At 47.2% G+C, this 14,397-nt stretch overlaps 1 protein-coding gene across 2 annotated transcripts in view; it reads left to right on the top strand.

Moving 5' to 3' along the window:
* ERN1 (endoplasmic reticulum to nucleus signaling 1) overlaps nucleotides 1-14,397 on the top strand; it is a 673,999-nt gene that overhangs the window by 240,384 nt on the left and 419,218 nt on the right. For both annotated transcript variants that reach the window (XM_078654351.1, XM_078654350.1), the window contains exon 2: nucleotides 8,535-8,655. In XM_078654351.1, coding sequence (XP_078510477.1) covers nucleotides 8,535-8,655 — 121 coding nt within the window. The remainder of the gene's footprint in view (nucleotides 1-8,534; nucleotides 8,656-14,397) is intronic.

Consider the following 14,397-nt stretch of genomic DNA (forward strand, 5'->3'; position numbering starts at 1 on the left):
GAGAATGAAAATTCCCCATTGACTTCTATTTTAGAAAATGCTTTTTCAGGTGGGAGACAGCTCACATAAAGCCATTTTTGGATTGAAAAATCGGTAGTCTCATGCCGGAATCGGGTCTATTGGCATGTATGCGGGAAGCGGTACCCTGGAATCCTGTGGTGTGGCCGAGATACGAGGAATCAAGCAGAGGGCTACGATTGCGAGCGCCAGCTGGACACAGTGAGAGTGGGACCCCGTCTGCCACCGAGGGGTCCCCACCCATTCAGGGTCGGAGGACTGGTGGGGCTGGCCGGAGATCAGTGCCGGTACAGGGGAGGAGCATCAGTAACAGAGAGCAGCGGGCGCTGAGCCTGGACCTTGGGAGATATCTGGTAGTGCTGGATGGGTCGGGACTGGTGAGGCATGGGCGCTGAGTGGTTCGGTTAGCAGATGCACAGGAGAAGAGGCCTGGAGGTGTGCGGCCGAACTTAAATGAAATCAGATACTGGGCTGTGAGTGATGGTGGGAGCAGAATGAGGCGAATTTGGGGCATTGTCTGCTCGTGAAGGATCCCTGGGGTGCTGAGGCCCACCCCGGGTCGGTGAAGCAGCGAGGTAGATACAGGGCACTGGGCCCCACGGGCCAGAGTGACAGTACAGCAAAGGGTCGGGGCAGCCCAAATTGCAGGTGCGGGTGCCCTGCCACTGGTAAGACATTAAGGAGGCCATCCCGGTGGACAAGCACATGGCCGTCTGGGTTGAATGTAGACCGACTGAAGGCTGCTGGCCCCCTGTGGACTCATAATTAGGACTGGAAATGTGCTGAGGATTTGCTTCAGAGCAGGGCACTAAAATAGTCAAGGGAGGGTAGCCTACTATACTGGAGGTATGCAGTGGCGCGAACGTGGGTGGCTCTAGCGCAGTGAATCGCACCTACCTGACTAAGTCCTGTTATCACACATGCTGGTTAAGAGGTGGCTTTCTCAAGAGATGATGAAAGCCTGGGCATAGACCTGCTGGGATCGGGAGCTGGGGTCCACGGTGACAGACACTGAACGTCACAAAATATTTACGCACTGTGAGCGGAGCTGACCTCAACCAGTATCTCAGACTTTCTCCCCAGAGTAGAAAGTGGTAGAGCCTGAGCGACCATGAGAGGGATTTTCCCGCCTCGTGGAGCTGGAAAGGGACCATGGCCAAGCAAAATAACTTGGTAGAGGGAGGGCTTCCTGGAAGAGTAGACAGGAGAAGACACGAATGGTGAAGGAAAAGGGTGGCAAATCGGCGCAGGCCAATAACATTTCTAACTACACACACCAGCTCCCCCTGGAACAGGAGGCACTGACCACGGCTCTGACTTCCCCAGAGGGTGAGATGGTGCACACTGTCAATGGAGCTCCCTTTATTGCAGACGTGCTGGAAGCTATCCATTCTACAAGGGATGAGATGATCCACAAAATAGACCTGGTTGCAATAGATGTGAACTTTTTCCGGTGCAATCTGAGGAAAGTGTTGGGAGGGTAACCACCACTGAACAAACGGTGGGCACTATGCAGACGGAAATCCGTTCCCAACGAGAGACGGTCATAGATCTCCAGAAGCAAGTAGTCTGTCTTAATGATCGTGCCGAGGATGCAGAGGAGAAGTCCCGCAGGAACAATCTCTGTTTTGTGGGGTTTCTGGAGAAAGCAGAAGGACCCTCGGCAGAGCTCTTTCTGGAGGACTAGCTGGTCTCTACTCTGGCCCCAGAAAGCTCTCGAAGTTGTTGACTGTTGAGAGAGCACATAGAGCACTGGTCCCTTCTCCGAAGCTGTGAGCTCCACCCAGAGCCATCATCGGTTGGTTCCTTAATTTCTGGGAGCGGGACACTATTCTGCAGCTAAACCGGAACAAGGGACCGATGACATATGAGGGACACCGGATTTCCATCTTCCCGGGTTATACGCAATGGGTACAGGGCCAGAGGCGCTCACTCTTGCAAGTAAAGAGGCGAATGCGGGACCTGAATATCAAATATAGCCTCCTCTTCCTGGTAAAATTGAGAGTTGAGAGCTCTTTTTCTTCTCCGCAGCTGATGCATGCGATTGGCTGGATTCCAGTGGCTCCCCGGGTGCCTGTTTTGCCCCCTCAACGCAGACTCCTCAGGGGGCGGGGTTGAGCAGGCTGCCCCGGAGGGACGCAAGCAACACTCTTCGGTGGGTAGGGACCGGAACCTGACCCCTGCTTGCATTTTAGTTGGCCCAGTTGGAACACTTCATGCCTCGTACGTGGTCCCAGACTCACATACTTTGTCGCCTGACAGGCTCACCATCAGTAACCTCGGTGTGAACACAGCTAATTAGACCAGGCAAACGGCTGAGCAACAGGGCAGAACTTCCTAGACTGAACAATTGTAAAACTGGAGTGTCGGGCATGTACTAATGATCGTGCCGAGGATGCAGAGGAGAAGTCCCGCAGGAACAATCTCTGTTTTGTGGGGTTTCTGGAGAAAGCAGAAGGACCCTCGGCAGAGCTCTTTCTGGAGGACTAGCTGGTCTCTACTCTGGCCCCAGAAAGCTCTCGAAGTTGTTGACTGTTGAGAGAGCACATAGAGCACTGGTCCCTTCTCCGAAGCTGTGAGCTCCACCCAGAGCCATCATCGGTTGGTTCCTTAATTTCTGGGAGCGGGACACTATTCTGCAGCTAAACCGGAACAAGGGACCGATGACATATGAGGGACACCGGATTTCCATCTTCCCGGGTTATACGCAATGGGTACAGGGCCAGAGGCGCTCACTCTTGCAAGTAAAGAGGCGAATGCGGGACCTGAATATCAAATATAGCCTCCTCTTCCTGGTAAAATTGAGAGTTGAGAGCTCTTTTTCTTCTCCGCAGCTGAGGCATGCGATTGGCTGGATTCCAGTGGCTCCCCGGGTGCCTGTTTTGCCCCCTCAACGCAGACTCCTCAGGGGGCGGGGTTGAGCAGGCTGCCCCGGAGGGACGCAAGCAACACTCTTCGGTGGGTAGGGACCGGAACCCGACCCCTGCTTGCATTTTAGTTGGCCCAGTTGGAACACTTCATGCCTCGTACGTGGTCCCAGACTCACATACTTTGTCGCCTGACAGGCTCACCATCAGTAACCTCGGTGTGAACACAGCTAATTAGACCAGGCAAACGGCTGAGCAACAGGGCAGAACTTCCTAGACTGAACAATTGTAAAACTGGAGTGTCGGGCATGTACTAAATATTGATTGAATGACAGGGAATTCCAGAGGCTTAGGTCAGCAGATAGCCCTATATATGTACTGGAGGTAGTTAACGGGTGCAGGTACCCGGATGGGGAGCTGGAGGCTAGACCTTGCACCCCGCCAACGGGCCAGACACTTCTGTTGGGAGGATGAGAGGGGGGTTGATCCACCGAGGGTGGGATTTGTTTTTTTAGAAGTTTCTGTGTTATGGGGTTTGACTCGAGGGAAATGAGGCGACATCTACATGCCTTCACCTTACTATGTTTCAAGGGGGAGGGAAATGTGATATTGCCCAAGGGGAGGGGGGAGTTGGAGTTATTAGGGAACAGTTTTATGGAACAATTCCACACGTGTCAGTTAACTCAATATGTTGTGGGGTGTGCAGGGTTGTGGTTACCTACATGGTCTATGGTGGCTGAGATATATGAGGGCACAAATAAAGTTATATGTACTCGATGGCGGCTAATAATCTTCAGTTAATCACGTGGAATGTCTGTGGAATTGCAGCCATTTGAGAAGCGCAGGCGAGTGTTTGCATACCTGAAGAGGTATAAGGTAGCAGTAGCCTGTCTGCAGGAGACTCATATCTGGGGGGGACACTATTCCGTGCCTGTGGAAGTGCTGAAGGGGGCAATTGTTCACCACATCTTACTCCAGGTTTTCCAGAAGGGCCCTTATCTGGGTGGCGCCGGGAGTACCTTTTCAGCATTTACATCATGTGGTAGATCTGGAGCGGAGGTACGTTATCCTACATGGGCGATTAGATGGTATGAAGATGTGCATGATGTGTATGCCCGAACGAGTACAGCTTGTCCTTCTTCCCCACTCTCATGGAGGCGGCGTCGCCCTACCTGGGGGCACCGATGATACTGACCGGGGACGGGCCGTTAACTGTGTACTAGATTGGTTTCTCGACCATGAACCCCCTCATCCCCATACTAAACCTAGAATGTCCACCGAAATACAGAATATGCAGGAAGGCATGCAACTTCAAGATATATGGCGCATGTACAATCCTGTCGCCAGTCAGTTCTCTTGTTCGACCCCTGCTACAGGGACCTCCAGTAGGTTGGATTATTGGTTCCCCTCCATCGATCTGGGGTGGAATTTGGATGGGATAACGTATCTACCTAGGTATATATCGGATCACTACCCGGTCTTGATGGACTGTAGGAGAGACACCAGATTTGAAATCCCCCCTTTGGCGACTTAATATTGATGCTCTGACAGACCCCCAATTTGTAGCACTAATCTCGAATGAGCTAAAGCGATACTTTGAGGAGTACTGGGAGTCTGCCTCCTGTCGTGCATCTGAGTGGGAAGCTATGAAAGTGGTCATGAGGGGAATTTGCATAAAAACAACCTATGGGGTACGGAGGCAGCTGGAGCAAGATGTGGCTGTACATGAGGCAGACCTGGGCAGACTGGAGGCCAAGATTGCCATGACCCCACAGACGTTGGGAGAGTGGGAAATGGCCAGAGAGGTGCTGTTGACAGATCTTAGTAGATTGGAAAAACATGTGCATACGGTCTACAGTCAACAACTGTAAAGAGAAGGGGATAGAATGGGAGCATTGTTGGCACAATTAGTGTAGCAGGAACCCCAATAATGCAGATCAGGGATGCTGGAAGAACATTAGTGTACGCACAACGAGCGATTGTTAAAACTCTGGTGACAACCCCTACAAGCGGTGTACAAGATTCTACCTGCCCCTGGTTTGGAGGCGGTGCAGGCGTATCTGAATATGGTTGAACTTCCACAGCCTGGGTTTGAGGAGACTGAAGTACTAGACGCCCCCGATCACCAAGGAGGAATTGAGTCAGGCTATATTTCGGCTCAGACCTGCCAAGTGTCTGGAGTTCGATGGACTCCCAGTGAAGTTTTAGAGACAATTTGCCCCAATACTGGTGGATAGACTGCTGGAAGTCTACAACGAAGCGCTGAAGCGGGGAATTCTGCTGCCCACCATGAGGGAGTTGTTGGTAGCCATGATCCTTTAAAGTGATAAAGACCCTGATCTACCCGGTTCCCACAGGCCAGTCTAGCTACTAAATATTGATGTTAAACTACTCTGTGGAATTCTGGCGGAACGTCTCCTCTCTGGTATACCCCGATTCGTGCATGTAGATCAGGTGGGGTTTATTCTGCGACGGAGTACCTCATTAAACCAGAGATGATTGGTGCATGTATGGCACGCCCAGACATGTCCGAAATGGACTGTGCAATCGCATTGTTGGATATCGAACAAGCGTTAGTTTCGGTTGAATGGCCATATATTAGGCAGGTCCTTCAGCGATTCGGGGTGGGTGCAGTTGATTTATGTGGCCCCTAGAGTCAGAGTTTGAGTGGGGAGGACGGTGTCCAGAGGGTTCACACTGAGTCGGGGTACCAGACAGGGATGCCCGCTATCCCCTCTCTTATTCGAGATGGTGATGGAGCCCCTAGCGGCGCGTTTGAGGAATGTTATGGCCCTCTGGTGTATTACGCTTGGGGAGACTAATCATATAGTTTCGCTATATGCGGACGGTGTATTTGACACATCCAGAGCACTCTATCCCCATGCTTCTCCAGGAACTACAGGACTTTAAGGGTATTTCTGGTATTCACATCAATCCCGGGAAGTCCAGGGTGGTCCCAATCGGCAGACTGGCCATGGTCCCTGAGGTGGAGCAACCGCACATTGAACTACCGTGGGTGGGGGAGGGAGCGCGGTATTTGGGCATCCGCCTGGCCATCACATCACGGCCTCAGACTATCTTGAGCAGAACATGGGTTGGATCATAACGGGGCTGCGGAGCTCGATTCGCATCTGTACGGAACTACCATTATCACTTATGGGGCGAATCGCAATAATCAAGATGATTGTCCTGCCCCGCTGCTTGTATGCAATGCAACACTCACTCTATATCATCCCACAGCATTATTTCCAGACATTGGCGACCCAGTTGGTGGATCTCCTATGGGGAAAGAAACACAGAGGGGTGCGCTTAGCAATGCTTCAGAGGATGTTGGAGGGAGGCAGGCTGGAGGTGCCTCGACTGGAGTTTATTATATGGCCTTGCAGTTGCAGCACACGGTCCACTGGCTGGATGGCGAAGACAACTGGGAGAAGCGGTTGCAAGCGGGAACTTATACTGATTTGATTTTTTTTATATTTGATTTTTTTTAATTTGATTTTTTTTATTTATAAAGCGCGCGATTGCCCGTGGGCGTCTTAGCGCTGATTCTGATCCAATATGAAACTCCTTCCTCCCCATCTGGCCTGTCTAAACCTGGGGACCTGTAGCAATCGGGACTGGTCGGATCTGATGGTTCTGGATGGTTCATAGGGTTTGAACCGTGTTCTGAGGAACAACGGGCCAGAACCGTGGAGGGCCTTGTAGGCCAGGCAGAGTGATTTAAACGACACTCTTTTGGATATCGGGAGCCAATGGAGATGATCTAGTCTGTGGGCTATTGGCTCGAACTTGGGGACGTCCAGCACCAGTCTGGTTGCTGCGTTTTGTAGACGTTGGAGTTTAGTTATGATTTACTGCCAGTACACTGCCGGAACTATTGATGCTGGGTGGTGGGGTTGCGAAGGATTGCCCGTACAATGGTCGCCATGTAGCCATAGTGTTGGAAAATGTAGTGAGGAGAGTGGTGCGAAGGGCTCAGTTTGCTCCAGATATGCCCCATTGGGCACTGCGCCAGTATGCCATGTCGGAGGCCCGAGGGAGGATCCCAGACGCTTGGTGACCTTTACATCGATGGGAAATTTGTGACACGAGTGGAGTCGCAGGAAACCTTTAATTTAGGGACGGGTCAATTTCTACAGTATGGGAAAGTATCCAGTTTCATCCGGGAGCTCTGGCCGGGGTTCCCTGTGGTGCCTCCCACAACTAAGATCCTGGAAGTAATATTATACATGGCGCGGGGTAGGCGCCTCGTTTCGCATCTCTACAGAGCATTGAGGGAGGATCTTCCAGGAGAGAATGAGCATCCAATCGAAATGGGACTCATCCATGATGAAGCCCCTGACAGAGCGCGAGTGGCAGAAGGTGCACAGGGGAGTGCAGAGAGTGAGTGCAAATCTGTGGTTTAAGCTCCTCCAATACAATTGAATACACCAGGTGTACCTCACACCGCATACGTTGCACATAATCTATCCGGCCCTGAGCGATGAGTGTCCCTGATGCCATGGGAGGGGGCAGACTTTTTGCATATGGTCTGGTCCTGTCCACTGCTGCTTCCCTTTTGGGAGAATATACTTACACGCCTATGAGAGGCTACGGGTTGTACCATACCTGGGGAAATTTGGGCAAGTATTAATAGGTGTGCTTCCCACACCAAAGAATACAAAATTAAGTAGGCGTTTTGTCAATTTGTGGCTAATGCTGGCTAGGCGATGGATAGTCACAGCATGAATATCTCCCAGGATTCGCCGTGTTACGGATTGGCGTAGGGATGTGTGTGAGTGGGTGATAGCGGAGTCGGTACGCAGGAAAATTGTGCGAAGGATGAGAAATTACAGGACGATTTACAGGCATGGCGCTGATATGTTGGCGAACTTAAAGAATGATGATACATGTAAATCTCAGACTCTCTGGGGAGATGAGTCCCCATCAAGGGAGTAATAGTGGAACATCGTCCAGACCATGTTTATGATTATAGCTGGTGGAAATACTGTGGCAATATGCAGTAACCAGAGCACCTGACACTGAAAGTTGTGAGGGGGAGGGAAGGAGGGTACCGGGGGGGTGTTTGATACAGGAAGCAAAAGACAAACTTGTTTACATACATTTGTTAAGACGGACTGCATGAGGCAGTAACTATTGGTATGTGGTAATCCGAAATGAGGAATGCCTACGCACTCAGATGTAATGTCATGTGTTATAAATGCCAATAAATCTTTATTAAAAAAAAATAAGTAGTGCAGTGACCTCCAAGAAGCATGTTTTAATAACCACAAATCCGATATTTAGCCACTCAGAATTAAAAAATCGTGTCAGTTTTCCATTAATCCTCCACGTTGTACAAGTACTCTTTAGGCATGCCAATGCTGTTATGGCCACGTATTTGATGTCGGAAGCGACACTTCATGAGTGCTAGACATTCTTAAGGTACGTGTGTAAACCATTGATTGTAAGGGGCCAAATTAGTTGTTTAAGATGTTTTTTTTAATTTTGGAGGGTTTTGTTCTAAAAACTAATTTCAGCCCCTCATACTGGAAAATTCCCCTCCTGTGTAAATCTTTGGTAGGCCTAGACTCTTTTTAAAGTCCTACAATTTACTAAGTTGAACTTAAAGATACGAGTATATTAAAGTTTATAATATTCTACTTTCAGAACTATGGAAGCTGCAGCAGTGTTACCTTACCAGAGACTCTGCTTTTTGTTTCAACCCTTGATGGAAGCCTGCACGCGGTCAGCAAGAGGACTGGTTCTATCAAGTGGACATTGAATGAAGGTACAGTAGAGCATGTCTTCTTAAATGCTAGTATTACATACATGATATTGTATTTTCTTGCAAAATGCACATCATTGTAATTGCCTTGATACTTTAATTAGGAATATGCTTGTATACTTAATGTAAAGATGCAATCACAAATGTGAGTAGAGAGATGGTGATTATAATGGCAATATGTGGCATTAGTTTTGTGTAGTTAAAATAAATATACAATGCTGTAAAAGATAACAACATTGGCAGAGCCAATAGGTCTCACCTTTGGAGCCTCTCACATTTACCAATGCTCATTGTAAATGCTGAGCAGCATAAGTAAAAGGAAAAGATGGTGCGGTGATGTGCTCACTATTGGTTGTCGTGTCATTCTATAAGCATGTGCATGGGTGTGCCGACAAAATTACCCAGGCGCTATTTAAAAAATAAAAAACAATGTATTAGGCAATAGAAAACCAATCTCGGGAACATTTTTGTGGCGGGCCTGCAGCAATTTGCTACATGTCCCGTCAAAATGGTATATAGTAAAAAAAAACTGCTTAGTTGGGGGCGCAACGGAGAAGCAGATTTGGGGTAATCAATGGGTAGTGGGCAAGAGACATGAGGGACAGTGCAACACAGGTAAAGTGGTGGGGAAGGACACAGGAGAGTGAATGAAATCCACGAGGAAAAGAGCAATTAGAGCATCAGGGACTGGAGCGGAATTTTGGGAGGGCGCAGAAGGAAAGAGATACACAAGAGGGAGCTGTAAAACACATGCACTCTGATGGAGGGCGTACCCCCAAAAATAGTAGTTATCTAAAAGTTAGCTGTGGCTGGACACAAGTCATCCAGTCAAGATTAATTTCATTGTAAAATGTATTTATATAGTGCTTACTACCCCTGACGAGGCATTGAAAGGCTTTTTGTGGTGAGTAGCACACTACACCGCAACTCGATAAGTAATTAGTGGGTTAGTACATTTTTCTATGTATTTTCGTTTTGTTATTTCTTTTGTGTTAGGATTGTGCTCTTGATTTCTTGTGTGTCTAATAGAGTATGGGGTAGGGATAGAATGGAATAGAGGTGGATTTAATAAGGGGAATTAGTGAGCAGGGTTGTAAGTAATGATCACGTTTGCTTGTTGAGTGGCATGGTTAAAAAGCAGGGGTGGAAGACTGAGAAGGTTGTTTGGGAGTGCATAGTAGTCGAAAGGTTTTGGTATGGATCGGGCAGAAGGGATGGGAAGGACGGAAGGTTTTTTTTTTTTTACAAATAAAAGCATATATAGCAAAATAAAAATAATATATGTATGTGTATACATATATAGATTTCTTTACTTCCTTCCTTTCTTCCTGTGATAGCCAGTAGATTGTTATAGTTAGAACCAACCTTTCCCATAGACGAAGCGTTTTTAGGTTTCGCTGGAAGGCGGAGCTCTTAGCTCCGCCTCCAGAGAAATCTCTTGATTTCCAGTAAGGAAAATGGAATACGCCCCCCTGTCCCATTGGCTAGCTCCATAAATGGAGGCTAGCCATTGGGTGCCGGATCTGTCCGTCAAGGCCGGACCAGATTCGGGGGCGTTCCCGAGATTTTTTCCCTGGGCGGAGTTACGTTTTTCCCGTTCCCTCCCCTTTCCCGCCGTCCGTGTCCTCTCCTGCCCCCCTCCCGCCGTTCGTGTCCTCTCCCGCCCCCTCCCGCCCTCCGTGTCCTCTCCCGCCCCCCTCCCGCCGTTCGTGTCCTCTCCCGCCCCCTCCTCGGCAGTAACTTCTTGCGGCTTGCAAAGGCAGTTGGTAAGTGTCTGTAAAGTTTTCTTGTCGACTCGTGAACTCCTTTAGTGTGTGATACATTAGACTTTGCAGTCGTTCCTTCTTTTTTCCACACTTGTTTTAAAACAATTGCAAAAACGTTATTTTGAAACCTGGCTGCAAAACTTGAGTGACAATAAAAACAAGGATTAGAAAGAGACCGGACAAATCATGTCAGCGGTGCCACTGGAGTAGTACATTTCCATTTTTACAATCCTAATCCTGTATTTGTTTAGTCAGTCGTTTCATGATGTTATACCCATGTATGTAAATTAATATGGATCAGAACCGTTGTATTTAATTCCACTTGTGCTTACCACAAAAATGCCTATCTAATGCTTTTCCAATGGGTGTCGCGGTTAATATAACAGTAACATGCGCTTAACAATGTATCTATCATGTGTGTTATTGTAGACCAGGTCGAAGAAGGATATGATTATGTTCCTCCTGTGTCGGTAGAATGTTCCGGTTTATGGCTTTGAAAATCTGGTCAACCTAGCAATAGAGGTTTATTCGTTGCTTGCAGAACAAAAACAAATAGTGTTTTCCCATTCAAACACTGTGCGAGAACAACAATCGTTCATTCCGAGGCCACTTCTGCCCAACTAAAGATGGCGCCCACAATACCAACTGTAGGGTTAGCGCACAAGTGAGCCTGTCCATTCCCACACAGCACGCCTTCACCGGAAGCGTGTGCTTCGGACACCAGTTGCCTTTGTAGCTTTTGGGCTTGAAGACACAGGTGAGCTGTCACTGCGGGGAAGTGGTGGAGAAGATTAGGTGTCCCGTGGGTAGTGACGTGGTTGTCATCGCTCGAAGGCACCTTTTTTGGTTGCCCAATGGGGAGGGTCGCTGCAACATTTGGGGATCGGGAAACAATTGTTTAATATTGTAAGCTTTGATCTGCCGTTCATTGATGATAAGTGAACGTGTACCCTTTTGATGAGTCCACCAGTCAGTGTTGGATTTGCTGTCATTAGACACTTTGCCAGCTACAGTCTGTATTATAAAGGTAGAATAGTTTTTACTGCTGTCTGCACATGAGATCGGCTTCGCACAGTGTGTGGTTAAGGTGGATGACTAACATTCTGAGCTGATCCAAACCCTCTTAAAAAGCGGGGGTAGGACAGGGAAGAGGGAAGGGGGAAACTGATAAAGGGCAGAGACCAAAGGGAATTAATACAACGATAAGGAAGTGTATGGACATCATGAATGAACAAGCATTTACAATGCAACGGTTTCGCCTTTGGAAAAGTTAGAGCTATTGGCAATGTAAATGACAATGCCATTTATTTATCTGTTTTCAAAACCAACACATAAATAAAAATTTTGTCATTTACAATGCCAATAGCTCAAACTTTTCCAAAGGCGAAACCGTTGCATTGTAAATGCTTGTTTATTTTGCCAATAACTTTGGCACCATTTGACGTATCTTAACGAACTTTTTCAAACAGTGTCTTATTTTGCCTAGTGCTGCATGGAAGTGGAGTGATCGGTCAAGCGGGGGCCGAGAAATGGAGATGGAGACCCAAAACGCATTTTCCCCTGCAATGCCAATAGGGAATTTGCTTTTTTTTAATACGAGTACAGGCCCAACCGTTGAACGGATTTACAACGAAGTTTGCAGAAAACTAGATCTTGGTCCAGGAAGATCTTTGTAATTTGGTGTAAATCTGTAAATTAGTTTTGGAGTAATTACAGAAAAAAATATAGATATCTGGGCAGAGCCTCAACACGGATCTCATGGTGAGATCTAATTGGCTGCTTTTGTTTTGCTGAAAACTTTGGTGCCGAATCTTCAGAATTTTTTAAAACTAGTACGCCAATCACTTCAGCTGTTGCCTGGAAAGTTGTGAGGTGATTCGTAAAGCGGGGGCTAAGAAAGGGGGGTCTCAAAGTTTTTTCCCCATTCAATGTTTGTGAGGGTTTTGTAGGTTTTGAACAAGACTACAGCCCAAACTGCGGACCGGATTTACACCTAATATGGCAGCTGTGCTGGTTGTATTAACGTTTGGTAATTGGATATTATTTTACGTTAAAAAGCCATAGAAACCATGGGTTATCGTTTCTTAATATAAGTATAACTAGAACTGCTGAATTTCTGTGGTTTTATGTGGATAAACCATCAACCTAACTAGGACGTCCCTGTAAAAAGGTTTTTTTCCCAGTAAGAAACCATTCCCTCTCCTCTCTCTCCCTCTCTCCCCCTTCTCCCTTTTCCCCCTCTCCCTTTTCTCCCTTTCACACTTTCCCCCTCTCTCCCTTTCCTCTTTCCCCCTCTCTCCCTTTCCTCTTTCCCCCTCTCTCCCTTTCCTCTTCCCCCCTCTCTCCCTTTCCCCTCTACCCCTTCAAAACCCATATGTACAGAAGATGGTAGAGGCTGTGCTCCAGAGGCTGACACAAAGTGGTCAAGAAAACCATTCTAATAAGAATCAGTATAGAGCAGGTCATACCATTGACTATCCTTTTATGCAGCTCAGTTCATCATTTTGTCCCAGTGTTGGCCACTTTTGATTTGAGTAATGGCCATGGATACCTCTTGCTCAGTCAGTGCCGTATCTAGGGAATCACTATTTTGGGAATTCAGCTGCCGAAGAGGTTGCACTTCCACAAAGCGAGCTACATCTTACCCATCTATAATTATAAATTAATTGGCAATACGGAGCAACTATCTATGCTGCTTCTATCTTGCCCTCATTAAGATATCCATCTTTGTCCTTCATTTTGTGCATTCATTTTTGCCATCCTCCCTATGAGCCTGCCCTGCTAAGTGGTTTCTTGCTTTGTTGACAGTATCATCCAAATGATTTTATGACAACTGAAAGAGTGCCTTTGCTACATTATTTACCAAGATGCTCTATTTCTGGAATAGGATATCTATACCATGGTCCTCTAACCCTTTCTGTAATAAGAGCTTTTTATATGCAATAAAAATCATCCTGAGCTTCTAATATCATTACTTTAGTGGTTACTATTTGTAAGATGATCAGCAACGATCACCTCAGTTCATCAGGAACTGTTACAAGCACTAATGTAGAACACTTGTTGGTGCGTAATACATAACAGCCGTAGCTGCAGTGCCCCTAGCACAAGGGTAATAGTAATAGGTCTCCCCAGCACTTCATGCTTTATCGCTGAAATATCAGCTTTAAATATAATTTTAAAATTCAGCCATTGTTCTCCAAACATCATCTAAAGAGTTCGGAAAATACGCATGCTCTTATTTTGGATTTTGATATATACATAAATTCAGTCAACCAAGAAAAAGCTTCTAAATCATTAGGATGAGCAAATATCTGGAGAGCTACGAGTAGCTCGTGATCTACTCATTAGAGGAGCCTGATCTATACAGTGGTAATTACCTGGGCCAGGGTTCAAGATATTGTGACCCTCCAGTTTCAAAAATATCCGCCTCCATGCCTTTAACTTTATGTATTTTGGCCTCATCTTTACCGGTCAATTTTAAAATAATCTGCTAGGACCATGGGACAGCAGGAGGCCTCCCTGTTGAATTGCCTAATTCAGCCGCTATCCCCTGGGCGTAGCTGCCTCAGATAACCATGTTGGTTGTTTTGGAAGTTGGTTTCGGTTTTAACATGTTAGGTAGTGGTGCTACTTTTACAATACTATTTTTTAAGTCCCGCACTATCATTTGAAAGACATTTTGTTAGCTTTCAGTGGCTTAGAATCCACCCATTGCTTACTATTGGTTGACTTCATCCTCACTCATTTACCTGCTTCTCGGTTGTCAGCGTGTGCAGCCTTCACTTCCTGTTCTTGTGTTTGGCCCACTTTTGGAGCATGGACCAATTACTTGTATTGTTCCCTTGCTTGTGTTTTGAGAGCTACTTTGTTTCTTTCTGTTGAAGAGCTCCATGAGAGTGCATATGTTCGCAAGCTGTGTCCCTCATGTGCTTCATCTCCGCCCTGCTCCGTGTTGCACTCTCCCTTACCTATGTGCTTT

Source organism: Lissotriton helveticus, chromosome 7, assembly GCF_964261635.1.
Source record: "Lissotriton helveticus chromosome 7, aLisHel1.1, whole genome shotgun sequence".
In the NCBI taxonomy this organism is placed as follows: Eukaryota; Metazoa; Chordata; class Amphibia; order Caudata; family Salamandridae; genus Lissotriton; species Lissotriton helveticus.